At 67.3% G+C, this 21,490-nt stretch overlaps 1 protein-coding gene across 2 annotated transcripts; it reads left to right on the top strand.

The window, feature by feature from the left end:
- The first annotated feature begins 194 nt into the window (after positions 1-194).
- On the top strand, positions 195-17,257 carry FASN (fatty acid synthase). Of its 2 annotated transcripts, none has more exons than XM_041724680.1 (42): positions 195-393; positions 1,585-1,718; positions 2,323-2,475; positions 3,610-3,783; positions 3,922-4,122; positions 4,212-4,334; positions 4,409-4,524; positions 4,606-4,740; positions 5,162-5,633; positions 5,723-5,910; positions 6,008-6,197; positions 6,842-6,936; positions 7,059-7,193; positions 7,278-7,481; positions 7,596-7,711; positions 7,929-8,104; positions 8,200-8,391; positions 8,475-8,555; positions 8,672-8,869; positions 9,090-9,269; positions 9,347-9,550; positions 10,148-10,452; positions 10,651-11,070; positions 11,154-11,318; positions 11,407-11,525; positions 11,685-11,839; positions 11,972-12,175; positions 12,336-12,486; positions 12,573-12,751; positions 12,837-12,956; positions 13,114-13,236; positions 13,326-13,549; positions 13,626-13,827; positions 13,932-14,083; positions 14,178-14,269; positions 14,492-14,643; positions 14,739-14,984; positions 15,238-15,426; positions 15,627-15,857; positions 15,971-16,194; positions 16,280-16,378; positions 16,511-17,257. In XM_041724680.1, exons 2-42 carry the CDS (start codon positions 1,592-1,594, stop codon positions 16,898-16,900), a joined length of 7,602 nt encoding a protein of 2,533 aa, XP_041580614.1. In that variant the 5' UTR covers positions 195-393; positions 1,585-1,591; the 3' UTR covers positions 16,901-17,257. The 2 variants fall into 2 exon arrangements, with proteins under 2 accessions (XP_041580614.1, XP_041580612.1); XM_041724678.1 differs by having other exon boundaries at positions 273-393; positions 1,590-1,718.
- The last annotated feature ends 4,233 nt before the right edge of the window (positions 17,258-21,490 follow it).

Raw genomic sequence — 21,490 nt, 5'->3', positions numbered from 1 at the left:
GTGCGTCCCCGGCGGTGCCGCGGCTCGGGCCCGCGGGGGCGGGGCCGGGGGCCGGGGGCGGGGGCGGGGGCGGTGCGGCGCCCCCCGGGCCCCCCCGCGTGCCGGGCCCCCCGTCCTGCGCGCCCCCGCGCGGGGTCCCGGAGGCTCGGGGGCGCGCGGCATCACCCCACCGGCGGCGGCGCGCCGGGTCCCGGGGCGCAGCCCCGACGCTCATTGGCCTGGGCGGCGCAGCCAAGCTGTCAGCCCATGTGGCGTGTCCGCGCGGGGACGGCCGCGGTTAAATAGAGTCGGCGCCGGCCTAGAGGGAGCCAGAGAGACGGCAGCGGCCCGGCCCCTGCGCACCGCGCTGCATCCTCGCTCCGCCGCCCGCCCCGCCGCCCGCGCCCACAGCAGGTACGAGCCGGGCCGGGCCGGGTCGGGTCGGGGCCGGGGGCGCCGCCGGCCGCACCGCGCTCCCGGGGCGCTCGGACGACGGGGCCGGCGCGGCGGGCTGCGGGCTGCGGGCTGCGGGCCGGGCGGGGGCGGCGGGGCGCGCAGGGGCGGGGGCGGCGCGCGGCGAACAGCCATCTTGGTGGCGGCCCGGGCCACGCGGGCCCCTCGGCCTGGGCGGCCCGGCTCGGCCCGGCGCGCGCACGAGTGGGGAGGCCGCCGCCGCCGCCGGCCCCGCGCCCCCCGAGGGCCTTCACTCGGCGCCCCGGGGCGGCTCGGGTCGGGTCGGGTCGGGTCGGGCCGCCCGCCCACGAGGGAGACGCCGCCCCGCGCCCCGCATCCGACGCCCGGACCCCACGAGCAGCCGGGCCTGGCGGGAGCGCGGCGCCCCTGCCCTGCCCCTGCCCTGCCCCTGCCCCTGCCCTGCCCCTGCCCCTGCCCTGCCCCTGCCCCTGCCGCGGCCGGGCCGGGCCGGCGGGGCGGGGGCTTCCCCAGGCCGCTCGCTGCGGGCGGGCAGGCGCGAGGGCTCCGGCCTGCGGGGCCGGTTTCCCCAGAGCCCTGCAGGGACCTGGCGCTTGGGACGGAGCTGGGGGGCGCAGGACCTGCCCTCGAGCTTCCGCACCCTTCTCCCCTGCCTGCTTGGTCCTCCGGGTTGGCTCTTCGCAGACGGAAGCCGCCGGCCCCATCCCGGGAAGGGTCCGGCCCTTCCGGGGGGGCCCTGCCTGCCGCCCTCTGTGGGGTCCCTTCTCGGGGCAGCCCAGCAGCAGGTTGCAGAGGCCACCGACTGTTGGGGGGGCAGACACAGGGCAGCAGGACCCTGCTGCAGTCAGGCACCTAGGCCAGGGCCCCACGTGTCACGGGCCAGTGCCAGAGACCAGAAGGCCCAGCCCGCCCAAGGAGAAGCGAGCGCTGGGCGGAGCAGCACGGACCCCTGCGCCGTGCCGAGCTTCTGTCCGGGCCAGCTCGGGATGCAGAAGCTGGCCACCTGGATCTCGGTGTCACTGCTCCCAGACCCATAGGTGGTGCTGTGGGGCCAGGAAGCCAGGGGACAGGGTGGGAGCGGCGGCCCCGCAGAGGGTGCACGCCGGCCGGCCGGCAGCCAGGGCTGACCGGGGCTGACCAGCGTCTGGCCCCCGCACTCCCCTCCCTGCGCAGAGCAGCCATGGAGGAGGTGGTGATTGCTGGCATGTCCGGGAAGCTGCCCGAGTCGGACAACATGGAGGAGTTCTGGGCCAATCTCATCGGCTCCGTGGACATGGTGACAGACGACGACAGGAGGTGGAAGGCAGGTGAGCGGGTGGCCCTCGGCCTCTCCCCCTACACAGGGAGGCCCTGGCCCGTTCTGGCTGTGGAGGCGGCCTCCCGGCTGCCCAGGCACCGCCGCTCTAGCCTGAGCCTGCCCCGACTGCAGAGCCACCAGGCTCCGGCACGACACCGGGGCCTGGGAGCCCAGGGGAGGCGGGGGGCCAGCGCTGGGCACAGGTGAGCTGCTGGGGGAGAGATCCAGGTGAGGCCAAGCAGCCCTCCGGCCCAGCCACTGGCGGCCGCGACGCCGGGCTCCGCAGGGAGCTGGTTAGACGCCCTCCCGCCCAGTAGGCTCCCGCGCAGAGCGGCCTTACCTGATCTACGGGGTGTGAGTCAGCCGGTGGGGCCTGGCCCGGCCTCGGCAGCCAGGCAGCGTCAGCCCGGGGTCCGGGGCCAGGACAGAGGTGGGCGGTGGAGGAGGCACTGTCCCCAGCACGCTGTGCTCCAAGGCCACCTCCCACGCGGCCGCCCGGCGGGGGAAGGGGGGCTGCTGTCGCAGAGGCACCCCGGGCCCCGCAGCACTCGCCCGCTGCCGCAGGGACTTGGCCGTGGGTCACTCGGGGCCCCCGGCCCGGCCTGTGTCTGCAGGGCTCTACGGCCTGCCCAGGAGGTCCGGCAAGCTGAAGGACCTGTCCCGGTTCGACGCCTCCTTCTTCGGGGTCCACCCCAAGCAGGCCCACACGATGGACCCGCAGCTGCGCCTGCTGCTAGAGGTCGCGTACGAGGCCATCTTGGACGGAGGTGAGTCTTTGTGAAGCTGCTGGCCGGCGGGGGGCCCGTCCCTGAGGGTCCCCCTCCCTGGAAGTCGGGAGAGCGCCAGCTCTTCCCACTGCTAAAAGCAGCCCCCGTCCCGAGTCAGAGCCTGGGGCCACAGGAAGCGCGAGGGCTGCGGCTGCCCCGGGCGCTGGTCCAGGCCTAGGGGCTTGGGGAGGCGTGGGCCCGCGAGCAGGTCGAGGTTTCACAACATACATGCAGGTGGCCCTGGTGTGCCCGGACGCCCAGGTTCCGCCCTCCCCAGTGGGCAGCTGCTCTTGGGGCGAGGGTGGCGTGCCAGGCAGAGCAGGAGGTGGGGTCCAGCCACCGGGACTCGTGCTGTCCACTCTCCCCCGTCTGGGTTGTGTGTGGCCTTAGACAAGTGCCTCAAGACGGCTGTCCCTCGTCCCCGGGCACAGACCTGTCCCTACTGCCGCAGGGGCATGGAAGTCCCAGCTGGCAGGGAGAGGAGGCCGACCGTGTGGGTGTGGTGCCTCAGCAGGTGGGTGGCAGGAGCCTGGCTCTGAAGGGGACTGGGGCCACCCGCTCCCACCTCGGCTAGCAGTCCTGGCCCTGTAGCTCGCCCCCAGCAGGGGCTCCACACGGCCAGCCCCCGGCCCGCACTGAAAGGGACAGTGTTGCAGGCACACAGCACCCCGGGGTGAAGGGCGAGCAGAGGCCTTCCCACTGCCCAGTCCCCACCCGGAGACCTTGGATGCCACTCCCCGGGTCCTGGCCAGGGTCCCCCCCTCCTTTCCCAGCCTGGACACTCAGCCTTTGTCTCCCTCTGTTTCCTTATCTTGGCCCGTCCTAGGGTAGGCTGCCCTTGGTGCTTGGGTGCTCATTGGTCATCGGGGCTTGCCAGACCCTACTGGTGACACCAGGGGCCAGGGGAGTATTCTGGGGACAATGCTGCCTTCTGTCCTCACCTCCGGCTTTCTCTGGTCTCTCAGCCTGGCGCCCTACCGTCCCCTGGGCCCCGGGTTCTTTGTGACCCAGTTATCTGTCCTCAGCCCTACCTGGGCTGGCTGCCCTGCTGGGGCCCCTCCAGAGTGAAGCGGGGAAGGGGTCGCCCAGACCCAGGCTGGAGAGGCCGCGAGGTCTTACCGTCGCTTCCTGCAGGCATCAACCCAGCGTCACTCCGAGGGACACGCACCGGTGTCTGGGTGGGCGTGAGTGGCTCTGAAGCCTCAGAGGCCCTCAGCCGAGACCCCGAGACCCTCTTGGGCTACAGCATGGTGGGCTGCCAGCGCGCCATGATGGCCAATCGCCTTTCCTTCTTCTTTGATTTTAAAGGTGGGTACCCCCCAGCCCCTCTGGGCCTCTGGTTCCCCCAGGAAGGCTGGTCAAGGCCAAGGGGTCAGCGTCCCGGACTCGCAGTGGAGGGCCCCCCACTAGAGCCGCCAGGGCCCCACATTGTACTCCTGCTCGCAGGGCCCAGCGTCGCTCTAGACACGGCCTGCTCCTCCAGCCTGATGGCTCTGCACAGCGCCTACCAGGCCATCCGCAGCGGGGAGTGCCCGTGCGCCATCGTGGGTGGCATCAACATCCTGCTCAAGCCCAACACTTCTGTACAGTTCATGAAGCTGGGTATGCTGAGTCCAGAGGGCATCTGCAAGTCCTTCGACGAGGCTGGTGAGTGGCGGGCCGGGGGGACCGGGGGGGCCACGGCACCTGCCCTGCCGCCCCAGAGGCCCTGGGCCTGATGTGCCGTCTGCTCCCAGGAGCCGGCTACTGCCGGGCGGAGGCCGTGGTGGCCATGCTGCTGACCAAGAAGTCCCTGGCCCGGCGAGTGTACGCTACCATCCTGAATGCCGGCACCAACACGGATGGCTTTAAGGAACAAGGTGGGTGCCCCCCTCCCCCGGCCAGGCCACGCCGGGGTCGTGGCTTGGGGGCTGAGGTCTGGCTCCTCCCGCAGGTGTGACCTTCCCCTCCGGGGAGGTACAAGAGCAGCTCATCCGCTCCCTGTACGAGCCGGCGGGGCTGGCCCCCGAGTCCCTCGAGTACATCGAAGCCCACGGCACGGGCACCAAGGTGAGAGCCCGCCCACGCCCCCACGCCCCCCCGCCCAAGAGGCACCCGGGTGGGCCTTGATCCTCCCCTCACCCTCCGTAGGTGGGCGACCCCCAGGAGCTGAACAGCATCGACCGAGCCCTTTGCAGCACCCGCCGGGAGCCCCTGCTGATCGGGTCCACGAAGTCCAACATGGGGCACCCGGAGCCCGCCTCGGGGCTCGCGGCTCTGGCCAAGGTCAGCGGGCTGCTGTGGAGCCATCCTTCCTGGCAGGCGGGGGGGGTTCCCACGGGCTGTGCTGAGGCATGCCAGCCTCTGGTGCCCTGCGGGGCCCACACTCGGCCAGAGTGGGTGGCAGTGGCCACAACAGCCCCAGCAGGTGGCCCACCCTTGAGGCCCCCCCGTGCCATGGTCGGGCCCTGGGGGGACCGTGCACTGGCAGCTTCTGGCTTCCTGGGGCTGCTGTAACCTGCTTGCAGTTCCTGCGAGAACCAGGACCTGGAGTGGGCTGCGGGAAGACGGGGCGGTGGGGGGTGTGGTTTGGCCACTGGGTCCTGGGGCTGTGGCGGGGTGAGGCCGGGGGACGGAGTGCGTGGTGGCAGGCAGCAGGGTAGGGAGCACAGGGCCGGCTGCCCCACCAACTGCGAGCCCCCCACAGGTGCTGCTGTCTCTGGAACACGGGCTCTGGGCTCCCAACCTGCACTTCCACAGCCCGAACCCTGAGATCCTGGCACTCCAGGATGGGCGGCTACAGGTGGTGGACCGGCCCCGGCCCGTCCGCGGAGGCAACGTGGGCATCAACTCCTTCGGCTTTGGCGGCTCCAACGTGCACGTCGTCCTCCAGCCCAACACGCGGCCACCCAGGCCGACCACCCCACACATCACTTTGCCCCGTCTGCTGCGGGCCAGCGGGCGGACCCCGGAGGCCGTGCGGTGCCTGCTGGAAAAGGGCCAGCAGCACAGCCGGGACGTGGCCTTCGTGACCATGCTCAATGACATCGCGGCCAGCTCCCCCTCCGCCATGCCCTTCCGGGGCTACACCGTGCTGGGCGGCGAGGACGGCAGCCAGGAGGTGCAGGAGGTGCAGCAGCTGCCTGCCGGCCGGCGTCCCCTCTGGTTCATCTGCTCTGGTGCGAATCCTGCTCCCCAGGCCCTCCCCGGAGGGGGAGCAGTGGCTGCGGCTGGCCGGCCACCACCCTGACACCTCTCTCTGGAACAGGGATGGGCGCACAGTGGCGCTGCATGGGGTCGAGCCTCTTGCGCCTGAGCAGCTTCCACGATTCCATCCTGCGCTCCAGCGAGGCCCTGAAGCCCCTGGGCCTGCAGCTGCCTGAGCTGCTGCTGAGCACAGACGAGACCATCTTTGACGATATCGTCCATGCCTTCGTGAGCCTCACCGCCATCCAGGTGCGCCCATGGGGTCTAGGGGCTGTTGTGACAGTGCTGGGGGCCAGCCTGGCATCTCCAGGACAGGTGTGACCCGTCACGTCCCCATTCCTCGCAGATCGCTCTCATAGACCTGCTGACCTCCATGGGCCTGCGACCCGACGGCATCATCGGGCACTCCCTGGGGGAGGTGGCCTGCGGCTACGCAGACGGCTGCCTTTCTCAGGAGGAGGCCGTCCTCACTGCCTACTGGAGGGGCCAGTGCATCAAGGAGGCCAGCATCCCACCAGGGGCCATGGCGGCCGTGGGTGGGTGTCCCCTCTGGGCCCCCCCTTTCCACACCTCCCACCAACCCAGGAGCCCTTGGGGTGGGGGTGTCATCCCTGGCGTTCCTCGTGTTCACCCTGAGCAGTGGCCGGGGGTCTCGGGGAGCTCCACCGGCCACCGTCCTCACTGCAGGGTGCCCGGTGGCCCCCCGGCCCCTGCCCACTCAGCGGTCAGCATCAGTCCACACTGCTGCTCTTCCTACCAACTGGGCTAAAGCCACGTGGGGCATGAACAGCCCCCCCCTCACGAGAAGATGTAGGGTGTCGGGTACACTGGCCCTGGCCCCCTTCCATTGGCACCTGCCCCCCAGGGGCTGCAGGAGAAGCAGTAGGTTAGGCCGGGGACAGGAGGGACACCTCCCAGAGCCACCACCCCAGGGACTGGTGGGGGCGGGCTGTCCTCACTGCGGCAGGACCCGGCTCCCCGCCTGTGGGACGACAGGGGAGACACCTTCCCCCGAGATCAAACACAGCAGGAGTGAAAGTGCCCCATAAAGGCCGCGCTCGGCGGCTGTCATTACCGCACCCCTGTCATTAAGGCCTGCCCTGGGCAGCGCCTTCCTCTCGGTGGGGCCCTGGCTCCCCGCTGCCCGCTGCCTGCCCCCTGAGGCCATCCCTGCCCACAGGCCTAACCTGGGAGGAGTGTAAACGGCGCTGTCCCCCTGGCGTTGTGCCCGCCTGCCACAACTCTGAAGACACAGTGACCATCTCGGGACCTCAGGTAGGCCCCAGGAGGCCAGGCTTGTCCCCGAGTCCCTTCCCGACCCTCACGGAGAGCTCTGCGTGGGGACCCAGGCAGACGGTCCGGCTCCACTAGTCCACTCCTGGCATCCCTGTCCCTAGGCTGAGGTGGCCGCATTTCTGGAGGAGCTGAGGCAGGAGGGCGTGTTTGCCAAGGAGGTGCGCACGGGCGGCATGGCCTTCCACTCCTACTTCATGGAGTCCATCGCCCCCACGCTGCTGAAGGCCCTCAAGAAGGTGGGCTGGCCGCCCCACCGGGGGCTTCCTGGAGGCGGGGGTGGGGGCTGAGTGCCCACACAGCTGACCGTGCCGTGTGTGCAGGTGATCCGGGAGCCAAAGCCCCGCTCCGCGCGCTGGCTCAGCACGTCCATCCCCGAGGCCCAGTGGCAGGGCAGCCTGGCCCGCACGTGCTCGGCGGAGTACAGCGTCAACAACCTGGTGAGCCCCGTGCTGTTCCAGGAGGCGCTGTGCCACGTGCCTGAGCACGCCGTGGTGGTGGAGATCGCGCCTCACGCCCTGCTGCAGGTGCGTCCCCCGGGGCCCGGGCGCGGCAAGGGGCGGCGGGGGCCGGGGGGCCGAGGGAATGGGCCTCGGGAGGGTGGGAACCCGTGGGGAAGGCCAAGCCGTCTGCCCCCGCAGGCCGTCCTGAAGAGGGGCCTCAAGCCCAGCTGCGCCATCATCCCCCTGATGAAGAAGGAGCAGAAGGACAACCTGGAGTTCTTCCTCAGGAACACGGGCAAGCTGCATCTGCTGGGGTGGGTCAGCTGCCGCTGCCGGGGGTCCGTGGCCGCGGGGTCATCCCCAGGAAGTGGGCTGGGGGTGCTGGGCCGCCCGAGCCCCGTGCTACGGCCCCCACCCCAACGGCGATCTCCGGGGTCCCATGGGAGGTGGTGGGCCGTGGGAATGACAGGATGGTCCCAGGCGAGGCCACCGGGGCCCGGTGTGCGCCTCACACCTCCCCGCCCCCCCCAGCATGGACGCCAACCCCAACGGCCTGTTCCCACCCATGGACTTCCCGGTTCCCCGGGGGACCCCTCTCATCTCCCCCCACATCAAGTGGGACCACAGTCAGATCTGGGACGTGCCTGCCGCCGAGGACTTCCCCAACGGCTCCACCGGCTCATCCGCTGCCACCATCTGCAAGATTGGTGAGTGGGGCTGAGGGCAGTAGAGGGATCGGGCGAGGGTGCCGGGGGGCTTGGCTTCTCCCCCGTCCGCTGGCACTAAGGCCCGGCCCACACAGACACCAGCCCCGAGTCCCCTGACCACTACCTGGTGGACCACTGCATCGATGGCCGCGTCCTCTTCCCTGCCACCGGCTACCTGTGCCTGGCCTGGAAGATGCTGGCACGTGCCTTGAACCAAAACATGGAGGAGATGCCCGTGGTGTTTGAGGACGTGACGCTGCACCAGGCCACCATCTTGCCCAAGACCGGTGAGATGGGGTGGGCCGCCGGGGTCAGGGTGGGGAGCCGACTACTGAGCCCTGATGCTCATCTACTACCTTGCCGTCCACAGGGACCATGGCCCTAGAAGTGCGGCTTCTGGAGGCTTCCCAGAGCTTCGAGGTGTCTGAGAATGGCAACCTGATAGTGAGCGGTGAGCAGAGGGCGTCTGGCCGGGCTGCAGGGGCTGGTAGGGGCTGGCCTCTGAGTGGACCTCGGCCGCCAGCTCCTCCGTGCCCACCCTCAGACCCTTCTGCCCCCGACCCATAGGGAAGGTGTACCAGTGGGAGGACCCTGACCCCAAGCTGTTCGACCTCCATGGTGGCACAGACCCCGTGGACCCCACGGACGCCACGGACCCCATGGCCGCGTTCCGCCTCACCCAGGGGGACGTGTACAAGGAGCTGCGGCTGCGTGGCTATGACTACGGCCCCCACTTCCAGGGCATCCTGGAGACCAACCTTGAAGGTAGGACACCAAATGTCCGTTGATGCTCTGGGAACGAGCCTCGGGGCCGCCTCCCCTCAGGCAGGGCCTGACCTGCTGCCCAGAATCCAGGTGCCATGTGACTCCGGCGTCACCCAAGCTGTGAGGGGCCGCTGGGAGCACCCAGGCCAGGGCATGGAGGAGAGGGTGCCGTGAGCAAGAGAGACCCGGGCCAGCCAAGCTGACAGCCCCTCTGCCACAGGCAAAGCCGGCCAGCTGCTGTGGAAGGACAACTGGGTGGTCTTCCTGGATGCCATGCTGCAGACGTCCATCCTGGGCAATCCCCAGCGCACCCTGTGCCTGCCCACCCGCATCACCTCCATCCACATCGACCCCGCCCTTCACCAGCAGAAAGTGTATTCGCTGAAGGGCGATGCCCGAGGTAGGCCCACGCCCAGTCCCCGCAGGCTTGTGTCGCTGTGCCGGGCGCTGCCCACGCTCACCCACCTCTTTCCTCAGTGGTCGACGTGAAGGTGAGCAGCTGCCTGAACAGCACGGTAGCCGGCGGTGCCCTCCTCTTGGGCCTGCACGCTTCTGTGGCCCCAAGACGGCAGCAGGAGCAGCGTGCACCCATCCTAGAGAAGTTCTCCTTCACCCCCTACGTGGAGGGAGGCGTCCTGGCTGGAAACGCAGCCCTGCAGGAGGAGCTGCAGCTGTGTAGGGGTGAGGCCAGCTCCCCACCTGCGCTCTGGCCCCTGACGCCTCTGGCAATGGGGGGGTTTCTCAGCTTCTCACCACACCCCCCGCACTTTGCAGCCCCCACTTCTTCTGCGAGAGGCTCCCCATCTTTGGGGAGGGGCTCTAGGCACAATGTTGGATTTGGTCCTTCCTCGCTACGCCCCCAGCCAGCCATCTGCGCGTGGTGCCACAGGGGCCTGGCCCTGCAGACTATCCCCTGCAAGGGCTCATCCCGTCCCCATGCAGATGGGTGGGTAGAACAGACTGGGGTGCCACGGGGGATGTCCGGCACTGAGCCCACACTACGTAGGTAACCCTCCTCTGTGGAGCTCATAGCTTAGTCAGGGGCACAGCCCCTGACACCCGGGAAGGGTAGTTCTTAGTCTTAGGGGACCAGGCTGCCCACCCCGTCTCTCCCATGCACTTGCTTATGCGGGGACGGGGCCAGGATGTGGGCCCTGGGAGGACAGTCACATGGATCCTGGTTCTGGATGGATCCCTGCTCCAGGCAGACGTGCTGGGGGGAGCGCTGGCCCAGCTGAGACCCTCCCTAGCGCCCCTTTCTGCCCCCTCACCCCCCAGGGCTGGCACAAGCACTGCAGACCAAGGTGGCCCAGCAGGGCCTGAAGATGGTGGTACCCGGGCTGGACGGGGCCCAGGTCCCCCGCGAGTCCCCACAGGGAGGCCTGCCTCAGTTGCTGGCAGCTGCCTGCCAGCTGCAGCTCAATGGCAACCTGCAGCTGGAGCTGGCCCAGCTCCTGGCCCAGCAGAGGTCCCTGCTGCACGATGACCCCCTGCTCTGCGGCCTTCTGGACTCCTCGGCGCTGAAGGCGTGCATGGACACCGCCCTGGAGAATATGACCAGTCTCAGGATGCACATAGTGGAGGTGGGTGTGCGGACCGCCTGGCGTGAGGCCACGGGGTTAGAAGCTGTGCCCAGGCTGCCCTCACGTCCCTTCCCGGGCTGCCCTGACCTCGGCAGGGAGGGCGCTGGCCAGTGGGTGGGCCTTTCTGGCCGGTGTTCCCAGCTGGGATCAGGAGGCCTGTGCAGCGGGCGGCTGATCAGGAGGCTGTCCTCCCTCCAGGTGCTGGCCGGTGATGGTCGCCTGTACACCCGCATCCCCACGCTGCTCAGCACCCAGCCCTTGCTGCAGCTGGACTACACAGCCACCGACCGCCACCCTCAGGCCCTGGAGGCCGCCCAGACCAAACTGCAGGAGCTCGGGATGGCCCAGGACCAGTGGGACCCCGCCCAGCCTGCCCCCAGCAACCTGGGCACGGCCGACCTGCTGGTGTGCAACTGTGCGGTGGCCACCCTCCCCGACCCAGCCTCGGCCCTCAGCCACATGGTGGCCGCTGTCAGGGAGGGCGGCTTCTTGCTGCTGCACGCCCTGCTCAGGGGACACCCCCTGGGAGAGACCGTCGCCTTCCTCACCGGCCCTGAGCAGCAGCAGCAGCAGCAGCAGCAGCACCACCACGGGGGCAGCCAGAGCCTCCTGAGCCAGGTGTGGGGGCGGGGCCGTGGAGGCGGGGCGGGGGCGGGGCCTGGGTGGGGCGGGGCCAGCACTGAGACACCCCACACCCGCAGGATGAGTGGGAACGAGTGTTTGCGGGCGCGTCGCTGCACCTGGTGGCCCTGAAGAGGTCCTTCTACGGTTCCGCGCTCTTCCTGTGCCGCCGGCCGGGCCCCCAGGACAGCCCCGTCTTCCTGCCTGTGGAGGACACCAGCTTCCGATGGGTGGACTCGCTGAAGGTCAGGCCTGGCTGGGCCCCCAGCACCGTGACCGTGACCATGGGCCTGGGGAACCGTCCCAGAGGCCAACCCTTCTCTCCTCCTGCAGAACGTTCTGGCCGACAGCTCCTCCCGACCCGTGTGGCTGACGGCCACTAACTGTGTCACGTCGGGCGTCGTGGGCATGGTGAACTGTCTCCGCAAAGAGCCCAGCGGGCACCGGGTTCGGTGAGGCGCCCAGAGAGCTGCCTGCCGCCCCCCCACCTCACCCTTTCTCCCCCTTCTCTCTCCCCTCCCCTCTCTCTCTCTCCTCCCCTCTCTCTGCCCCTCGCCTCCCTCTGCCCCTCCCCTCTCTCCCCCTCTCCTCATCTGTTTTCCTGCCTATAGATGCATCCTGGTGTCCAACCTGAGCAGCACATCCCCAATCCCCAAGATGGACCCCAGCTCCTCAGAGTTGCAGAAGGTGTTACAGGGGGACCTCGTGATGAACGTCTACCGGGACGGGTCCTGGGGAGCCTTCCGCCATTTCCCACTGGAGCACGGTGAGCCCTCCAGGATGCCTCCGTGATGCCACCGGCTCCTTGCCGTGTATCTGGGGGGCTGAGCACGACAGTGGGGCTGGAGGGCCCTGGCCGGGAAGCCCCTGTGGCAGCCCCGCTTCCTGTCGCCCTCAGGCCTACCAGAGGAGCAGACTGAGCACGCCTTCGTGAATGTCCTCACCCGGGGGGACCTCTCCTCCATCCGCTGGGTCTGCTCTCCTCTGCGTCACGCCCAGCTCACCGAGCCTGGGGTCCAGCTCTGCACCATCTACTACGCCTCCCTTAACTTCCGAGACATCATGTTGGCCACGGGCAAGCTCTCCCCTGATGCCATCCCAGGTACGGCTGCATCCCGTGGGCACGGCCAGAGGCTGGGAAGAAGAGGTGCCTTGATCTGCCATCCTCAGGACCCTGGAGGCTCCTCGGGCCTGAGCATGCATGCTGGGCCCCCCTCCAAACCACGGGAGATACGGGGCTCACCACCGCCACCTGCCCGCAGGAAAATGGGCCGCGCGGGACTGCATGCTGGGCATGGAGTTCTCCGGCCGAGACGCCAGTGGCAAGCGCGTAATGGGACTGGTGCCCGCTGAAGGCCTGGCCACCTCCGTCCTGCTGTCTCCGGACTTCCTGTGGGACGTGCCGTCCAGCTGGTGAGTCGGCGGGACCGTGACCCGGTGCCCCACATGGCCACGGCCGAGGCGCAGGCCCAACCTGAGTCCTTGCACTGTGCCCGCAGGACCCTGGAGGAGGCAGCGACCGTGCCCGTGGTGTACACCACCGCCTACTACTCGCTGGTGGTGCGGGGGCGCGTGCAGCGTGGGGAGACGGTGCTCATCCACTCGGGCTCGGGCGGCGTGGGCCAGGCCGCCATCGCCATCGCCCTGAGCCTGGGCTGCCGCGTCTTCACCACCGTGGGTAAGCCCGTTGGCCCTCCCCGGAGCCCGGGGCCGTCACCCCAGCCCCACAGCCCGGCTCCCCAGCACGTGCCTCTCCCTGCCAGGCTCGGCCGAGAAGAAGGCGTACCTCCAGGCCAGGTTCCCCCAGCTCAGTGACGCCAGCTTTGCCAACTCCCGGGACACGTCCTTTGAACAGCACGTGCTGCGGCACACGGCCGGGAAGGGTGAGTGGCCTCCCCCGCGCACAGCGGTCGCTCTCCGCCTGTCCTCCCACCCTCCTCCTCTCCGCTTCCTCACCAGCCCGGGCGGGTTTGAGGGCTGGCCGTGTGGACCCGGGCCAGGGGCGTGACGCCGAGGACCTCTCCTTCCCCACCCGCCAAGGTGTCGACCTGGTTCTGAACTCTCTGGCCGAAGAGAAGCTGCAGGCCAGTGTGCGGTGCCTGGCCCAGCACGGCCGCTTCCTGGAAATCGGCAAATTCGACCTTTCCAACAACCACTTACTGGGTGAGGCGGGCAGCGAGGCTCGCGGGCAGGCGGGGGCTGCGGGCTCAGCCGGGGGCTGCGGGTGCTGAGCCGGCCCCCCGCCCGCCCAGGCATGGCCGTCTTCCTGAAGAACGTGACCTTCCACGGGATCCTGCTGGACGCGCTCTTTGACGAAGCAGGCCACGGCTGGCGGGAGGTGGCCGCGCTGCTGCAGGCGGGCATCCGGGACGGTGTAGTGCGGCCCCTCAAGCGCACCGTGTTCCCCAAGAACCGGGTGGAGGACGCCTTCCGCTTCATGGCCCAAGGGAAGCACATCGGCAAAGTGGTCGTGCAGGTGAGGGCAGGGCCCCCGGGGTGCCCCGCTCCAGCCCCGAGGGCCGTGCCTGAGCGGGGTGCTGCTTGGGCTCCAGGTGCTCGAGGAGGAGCAGGAGGCGGCGCTACAGGTGACCAGGCCCACCATGATGACAGCCGTGTCTAAGACCTTCTGCCCGGCCCACAAGAGCTACGTCATCACCGGGGGCCTGGGCGGTTTCGGCCTGCAGCTGGCCCAGTGGCTCGTGTTGCGAGGAGCCCAGAAACTCGTGCTGACCTCCCGCTCTGGGATCCGCACAGGTGGGCAGGCCTGAGGGGCAGGGCGGGGACGCCAAAGGGTCAGCCCTCGCGTGCCCTCGGGGAGAACCCCAGTGGGCCCGACGCCGCTGCCCTGCGTCCCACAGGCTACCAGGCCAAGCTCATCCGTGAGTGGAGGCGCCAGGGCGTGCAGGTCCTCGTGTCCACCAGCAACATCGGCTCGCTAGATGGGGCCCAGAGCCTCATCGCTGAGGCCGCGCAGCTGGGGCCTGTGGGAGGAGTCTTCAACCTGGCCGTGGTGAGTGCGACTGTGGGGTCCAGGGAAGGCCCTCCCAGGCTGAGCACCCCGGGATGTGAGGTGAGGGCAGGTGCTGAGCACCCTTCACCCCCAGGTCCTGAGAGATGCCATGCTGGAGAACCAAACCCCTGAGTTCTTCCAGGACGTCAACAAGCCCAAGTACAGTGGGACCGTGAACTTGGACAGGTGAGGCGCAGGACCCCGAGCCCCCAACCCAGCCTGGCTCTGCCCTGGCATGCACTAGGAGCAATGCCTCCCCCTACTGCTGTGCACCCCAACACAGAGTTTCCACTGCCACCCAGGGACCTGGCCCTGGGCCTCTGCTGGGGCCTGAGCTGGGGGCTCCCTGGCGTGTTGGTGGGGGCGGGGCGGGGCCAGCCAGCGGGATGTGACTCCCAACACCCACAGGGTGACACGGGCGGCATGCCCCGAGCTGGACTACTTTGTGGCCTTCTCGTCTGTGAGCTGCGGGCGCGGCAACGCTGGCCAGACCAACTACGGCTTCGCCAACTCCACCATGGAGCGCGTGTGTGAGAAGCGCCGGCACGACGGCCTCCCAGGTGGGCCAGGTCCCCCCTCGCCCAGCGACCCCTGCCTGCTGCCGCCCCTGCGTGTACCCCCACTCACCCCCGCCCCCGGCCCTGCACTCCCATAGGCCTCGCCGTGCAGTGGGGCGCCATCGGCGATGTGGGCATCATCCTGGAGACGATGGGTTCCAACGACACGATCGTCGGTGGGACGCTGCCTCAGCGGATGGCCTCCTGCTTGGAGGTGCTGGACCTCTTCCTGAACCAGCCCCACCCCGTCCTGAGCAGCTTCGTGCTGGCTGAGAAGAAGGCCGCCACCCAGGGTGATGGCAGCACCCAGCACGACCTCATGAAGGCTGTGGCCCACATCCTGGGTGAGGGAGCACGCCGTCCCCGCGCCGGCAGGCACTCACCCCCTGGGGGGCCATTGCCCTGGCTCGGAAGTAGGCCGTGCTTTTTGGCTCCGGGAGTGGACAGGCCAGTGGTCCGGGCATAGCTGGGTGGGGGCCGTGTGCCGTGGGCTGGGAAGGTGAGCGGCTCTCACTCGTGGGGACTAGCCACCGAGCTGCCCGCGCTCACCCGGGGTCCCTCCCCCTCCCAAGTTGTCAACTGAGTACCTGTCCGCAGGCATCCGGGACGTGGCCACCGTCAACCTGGACAGCACACTGGCGGACCTGGGCCTGGACTCGCTCATGGGCGTGGAGGTGCGCCAGATGCTGGAGCGCGAGCACGACCTGGTGCTCTCCATGCGGGACATCCGCCAGCTCACACTCCGGAAGCTGCAGGAGCTTTCTTCGAAGGCTGGCATGGCTGATGGTGCGTGGCTGCGAGGGAGCACTCGGAGAACGGAATTTACGGGGTCTGGGGGGGGGGTCCTGCTGGACCCGGCTGCTCTCTGGGGCTACTCCTGGCAGTGGCTGGCCGCCAGCGGCGTGGGGCAGGTGGGGGTGAGTGTGCCCATGCTGGGGTCTGCGGGGGGCCGCCTGTGTGACCCCGGCTTCTGCTCCTCCTTGCAGAGCGGGGGGCGCCCACACCCAAGCAGGACAGCCCCACCTATCAGCAGGCGCAGCTGAACCTCAGCACCCTGCTGGTGAACCCGGAGGGCCCCACCCTGACGCGGCTGAACTCCGTGCAGAGCTCGGAGCGGCCTCTGTTCCTGGTGCACCCCATCGAAGGCTCCATCACCGTGTTCCACAGCCTGGCCGCCAAGCTCAGCATCCCCACCTATGGCTTGCAGTGCACCCGAGGTGTGACCCGTCCCGCAAGGCTGTCCCCAAGCCCCTAGTAAAGCAGGGGGGGGGGCCTGTGCCCCCGGGGCCGCCGCCTCCTGCCTGCCACTGAGCCTCCTTCTGCCCCACAGCTGCGCCCCTGGACAGCATCCAGAGTCTGGCCGCCTACTACATCGAGTGCATCCGGCAGGTGCAGCCCGAGGGGCCCTACCGCATTGCCGGCTACTCCTACGGGGCCTGTGTGGCCTTCGAGATGTGCTCGCAACTGCAGGCGGCACAGCAGAGCCCGGCCCCTACACACAACAGCCTCTTCCTGTTCGACGGCTCGCACAGCTACGTGCTGGCCTACACGCAGGTGAGGGTGCGGGTGGCCTGGGTGCGCCCCCATCCCCACCCCCAGGGCCCCAGCGCCGCTGCAGCAGCCCCTCCTCCCTCCACAGAGCTACCGAGCCAAGATGACCCCCGGCTGCGAGGCGGAGGCCGAGGCGGAGGCCATGTGCTTCTTTGTGCAGCAGTTCACCGACATGGAGCATGACAAGGTGGGTCCTGGGAGCGGGTGGGGGGAGGGGCCGCCCTGCAGTGTGGGGGGGGCGCACCCCAGAGCCCGCGGGCAGGGACCCCGGGGGCCCGCAGTCGGGGCCACTCAGAGCCGCTCACGCCCGGTCCCGCAGGTGCTGGAGGCACTGCTGCCCCTTGGGAGCCTGGAGGAGCGCGTGGTGGCCTCCGTGGACCTGATCCAGCACAGCCACGCGGGCCTGGACCCCCGCGAGCTGAGCTTCGCCGCGCGCTCCTTCTACCACAAGCTGCGCGCCGCCGAGCAGTACACGCCGCAGGCCACCTACCACGGCAACGTGACGCTGCTGCGCGCCAAGACGGGCAGCATGTACGGCGAGGGCCTGGGCGCCGACTACAACCTGTCCCAGGTGTGCGACGGCAAGGTGTCCGTGCACGTGATCGAGGGCGACCACCGCACGCTGCTGGAGGGCAGCGGCCTGGAGTCCATCCTCAGCATCATCCACAGCTCCCTGGCCGAGCCGCGCGTCAGCGTGCGGGAGGGCTAGCCACGCCGCGGCCCAGGGGTGCCCGGGGGTCCTGCCGGTGGGACCTCTGCCCGCGCCCTGCGCGCCACCGCCGCCGCCTCGGAGACCTGCTCTGGTCTGTGAAGAGTCGGCCGGGCGGAGCCTGGTGTGCCGCGTGGGTCCGTTCCTCGGTTCTCCATTCAGTTCTCCTATTTATTGCGTCGCTGGGGAGACACCGGGGCCTCGTCCACCCGGTGAAGGCCGGCGGCGCAGGAGGCCCGGCCCAGGGACCCCATGATGCAGGGGCCTGTGGAAAGGAGCAGCCCCGGGCGCCGGGCACCCACTCTGTGTTTGTCTGTATTCGTTTTTCAAGAAATATGATTCAAATTGCTGCTTGAATTCTGCGATTTACTGTAACCGTCCGTGTCAGGAACCCTGTCCGGAGACCCTGTTCCATTTCTACACCAACCTGGTGAGGGCCACGCCCCTGCAGAGCCCCCCAAAATTAAACCCCATCTGAGCTCTGGCCTGTGGTTCCCCCTTTCTTCCCTCCCAACAGCTGCTGTAGGGGCCCAGAGTGGATGCCCATCTGCTCCCCACAGCCCCGGGGGGCAGGGGGCTTGACCAGAGAAAGGAACCAGGAGGGCAGGCAGAGAGTCCACCCCTAGGCCCTTGGAGAGGTCAGCGGGGCAAGTCGGGTCCCCTGCGCTACTTGCGGGAGGTCCTAGTCTCCAGGGCTCCGCCTCGTGGGAGGAGGCCCCGCGTTATGGAGAGCGACCTTGCCTGAAGTCAGGCGGCCAGAGGCAGGACCCTCATCAACAAAATAGCTTCACAGTAGCACCTAGACGGCTGTTGGCATAACTGGCCAAGTTGACCGGGAGACTGACCATCGCAGTGGTTTAGGCAAAGGTGCGGAGGCTGGACCAGAGGAGGTCAGAGGGCAGGGCGGTCCCCTGCGCACGTGCGCCCCGAGAGCCAAGGGGTGAGGTGGGGACCGATGGATCCGGGGTGCGCGGGGGCCAGGCCCACCTCGAGGCTTCTGAAAGGGTGTGTTGAACCCAGAAACAGCCCAGTGGTCCTTCCATGTTCCTCAGAAAATTGAGCATAGAATTCCCCTGAGCCAACAAGTCCCCTCCGAGACGCACACACTGAAGAGCCCTGAACCGGGGCTCGCCGTCCGTGTGCAGCGGTCAGAGCAGCACTGCTCACAGTGGCCGAGGGCAGGCAGGCCGCACGTCCTCCAACGCAAACGGATGTCCACGTGTGGGCTGCTCGTGCCTGGAGGATCCCCCAGCCGTGCTGCCACGTAGAGAGGCAGCGTGTCAACAGCGACGGGCTCGGCAGAGTACGCGCAGGATGAAGGGTCACCGCGTAGTGCTAAGAGCCAACTAGCAGAAGGGACGCAGCCGTCCTGAATGGTTCGGCCCCAGAACAGTCCCCGGAAGCAAAGGTTATAGGTCTGAAGAGAGAAGCAGACAAACCTAAAATTCAAGATTTCAAAAGTCCGCTCTGCTGAAGCGGCGGAGCAGAGACGGGAACTCGGCAGGGCGTGCGGGGCGGCGTGCGGGGCGGACGCGGCCTCGGCCAGTTTGCCCCGACCCACAGCGCGGCCCGGCGGCAGCGCAGCACGTTCTTTTCAAATCTACACGGGACGTTCACCCAGGTGGCTCGCGGTCTGGGGCACGAAACCAATGTCCGTAGGTCAAAGAAAATGCATCAACTTCTATAAATGTCTCCTCTGACCACAATTGAATAAAATTAGAATCAGTAACAAAAAGATCCCTAGAATATTCTCAAACGAGTAGACGCCAGGTAACCAGGGTAAAGCATCCTCAGGCTGGAGAAAACTACCAAAAGGCCTCGGCCTTCGAGCTGACTCGCCAGCAGCCCCCGCGGGCTCCGCTCCCGGCGCCCTGGCAGGCCTGGGCCTGGGGCTGCGGCCAGAGGGGAGAAACCCCTCAAGTGAACAGTCCGAAGCGACAAACCCCAGCGACTGAGACCCGGCTGGGCAGGATGATGGAGATAACACCGCGGTGGCAACCGACGACGTAAGACACCGAGAATTAACGGAGCCAGAAGTGAGTCTTTTGAGAAACTCCCTACTACGTAACCGGAGGCGGACGGAGCTGGAAGGGAAATACAGACACAAGTACCCGCAGCGGGAACCAGAGGAGACGCCGGGGATGCGACACGTGTCCAGAGGCTTAGGGAGTATCATGGACGATTTCAGGCCAAACAATTGGACAATCTAGATAAAATGACAAAAGTCCACATGAGACACGAAGTGATCAAGAAATCGCAACCCGAGCGACCCCACATCTATGGAAGAAAACAAGTTGTAGTTCAGACCTTTCCACGAGGAGAAGCCCAGACCCGAGTGGCAAATTCCACAGGGTGTCTGGGAGAAAAAGGTTACCCATTCGATCCAAACTCTTCCAGAATTCTGGAAGGGAAACGAGTCTCAACAAGTCCAAAAAGGTTCGGATTGGCGTGAAAGATCTTGGGGACGCGCGTCTGCTCGTGCTGCCGTCACCCACCCTGGACGCCGATCTGTTTTCCCGCGGCCAGGAAACCCGCGGCGGGGCTCCTGCCGATCCGGCCCGGGGAGAGGCCCCTCCTGGCTCCCAGCCAGCGGCCTCGGCTGTGGCCTCGCGTGCTGTCTCCTCCTCTCGTAGGGCCACCAGTCCTACCAGATGAGGGTACCACCCTCCTGGCCTCATTTAAACTTTAGCACCTCCTTACGGGCTCCGTCTGCAAATACGGTCACTTTGGGGACTAGAGCTTCCACGTGGGTGGGGGGGCCGGGGGGACACGTGCACTCCTGGCAAGAGGGTGACGCACAGCTCTCCTAGCGGCCAGCATTCCTTTGATACCAAAACCCGACATCACAGGAATGGGACCAATCTCCATCATGGTCACCCACACAAAAGATCTACACAGAATTTTAGCAGATGCTGAGTCCTGCATTAACACGTCATGACCAAGTGGAGTTTATTGAGGAAGGCAAGGCTGGTTCAACATTCTGGGGGGCTCCGCGGTGGAGCGCCTGCCTCCGGCTCAGGCCATGACCCCGGGGTCCTGGGATCGAGTCCCCCATCGGGCTCCCTGCTGGGAGCCTGCTTCTCCCTCTGCCTGGGTCTCTGCCTCTCTCTCTCTCATGAATAAATAAATAAAATCCTTAAAAAGAAACATGTGCCCAGATCTTATAAAGAACTTTCAAAATTCAACAAAAAGAAAAAAAATTAACGTTTAAAAATGGGCTCAATTGTAAGAGCATGTGACTCTTGATCTCAGGGTTCAAGCCCTATACTGGGTGTAGAGATTAAAAATAGAATCTTTTTTTTAAAGATTTTATTTATTCATGAGAGACACACAGAGAGAGGCAGAGACAGGCAGAGGGAGGAGCAGGCTCCACATAGGGAGCCCAATGCAGGACTTGATCCCGGGACTCCAGGATCACGCCCTGGGCCAAAGGCAGGCACTGAACCGCTGAGCCACCCAGGGATCCCAGAACATTCTTGTTTTGAAGATTTTATTTATTTATTCATGAGACACACACACACAGAGACAGAGACACAGGCAGAGGGAGAAGCAGGCTCCATGCGGGGAGCCGGATGTGGGACTCGATCCTGGGCCCTCGGATCAGGTCCTGAGCTGAAAGCAGACGCTCAACCGTGAAGCCACCCAGGTGCTCCAATTTTAGTTTTGTCCCGATTTAATTTTACTCTTTGAACGCACAAGGTATTGAGTAGTTCCCAAAGTCAAAACTACTGAAAGGTGGGCCCCCCTGGGTGGCTCCGCGGTCGAGTGTCTACCTTAGGCTCAGGGCGTGATCCCAGGGTCCTGGGATCGAGTCCCATGTCAGGCTCCCTGATCAGCAGTCAGCTTCTCCCTCTGGCCCTCTGCTGCTTGTGCTCAGTCGCTTGCGCTCTCTCTCTCTCTCTCTGTCATTTGCTCACTCTGGCTCTCAAATAAATAAAATCTTTAAAAAAAATAAAATAAAATTGGAGACACAGAGAAACGAGTGAGTGTGCGTACAGTTTGCATGGGTGAGGCTGGCACCCGGGAGTTGCTGGCCGTGGCAGGTGCATGTCCCCCCTGCCCAGGCAGGAGGACAGCAAACCATCCTGACCTTGGGGTTGCGGCCGCAGAACAAGGGAGCCTGAGGGGTGGGCTGGAACCACAACTGCTCGTGTGTTTGCGGAGCCCCCCTCCGGGTCTGTGGGCGCAGGGAGGAGGAGAGCGAGGCTGCGCCCCAGCTCAGGGACCCAACCCTCGACCCCTAGCATCGAAGTCAGTCGCGACATAGCAGGTCCACGCTTGCAGGTGGCGGCGACTGTCCCCCCCAGTGAGCCGCGGGGACCGGGGCACGGATGGAGCGGGTCGTGGCGGCCTCTGACACCTGCCGGAGAGGGCAGGGGGTGGGGGTGCGGGCGAGCTCACCGCTCTGGGGGCGAGAGGGGGGCTGAGCGCCAGGGCTGCCACACGTCAGCCCTCCCCAGCTGCCACCGGGTGCCCCCCCAGTGCACCTGCCGAGCTGCAGGACCTGGGGAGTGGCCTGGGTGGCTGGAGGCTAGGCCTCAGCAGGGTGGCCCATCCCTTCCTGTCGCCCCCACAGTGCTGACAACAGGC

Source organism: Vulpes lagopus, chromosome 12 (assembly GCF_018345385.1).
Source record: "Vulpes lagopus strain Blue_001 chromosome 12, ASM1834538v1, whole genome shotgun sequence".
In the NCBI taxonomy this organism is placed as follows: domain Eukaryota; kingdom Metazoa; phylum Chordata; class Mammalia; order Carnivora; family Canidae; genus Vulpes; species Vulpes lagopus.
Note: the sequence above shows the minus strand (reverse complement) of the source record. Positions and strands in the feature narration are given on the sequence as shown.

Excerpts from the sequence above, each read along its gene's own strand:
- FASN (XM_041724680.1), top strand. The coding sequence starts at position 1,592 with ATGGAGGAGGTGGTGATTGCTGGCATGTCCGGGAAGCTGCCCGAGTCG. Across the intron at positions 4,123-4,211 it reads CAAGTCCTTCGACGAGGCTG|GAGCCGGCTACTGCCGGGCG; the intron begins GTGAGTGGCGGG and ends GTCTGCTCCCAG. Across the intron at positions 12,957-13,113 it reads GCGGCACACGGCCGGGAAGG|GTGTCGACCTGGTTCTGAAC; the intron begins GTGAGTGGCCTC and ends CCACCCGCCAAG.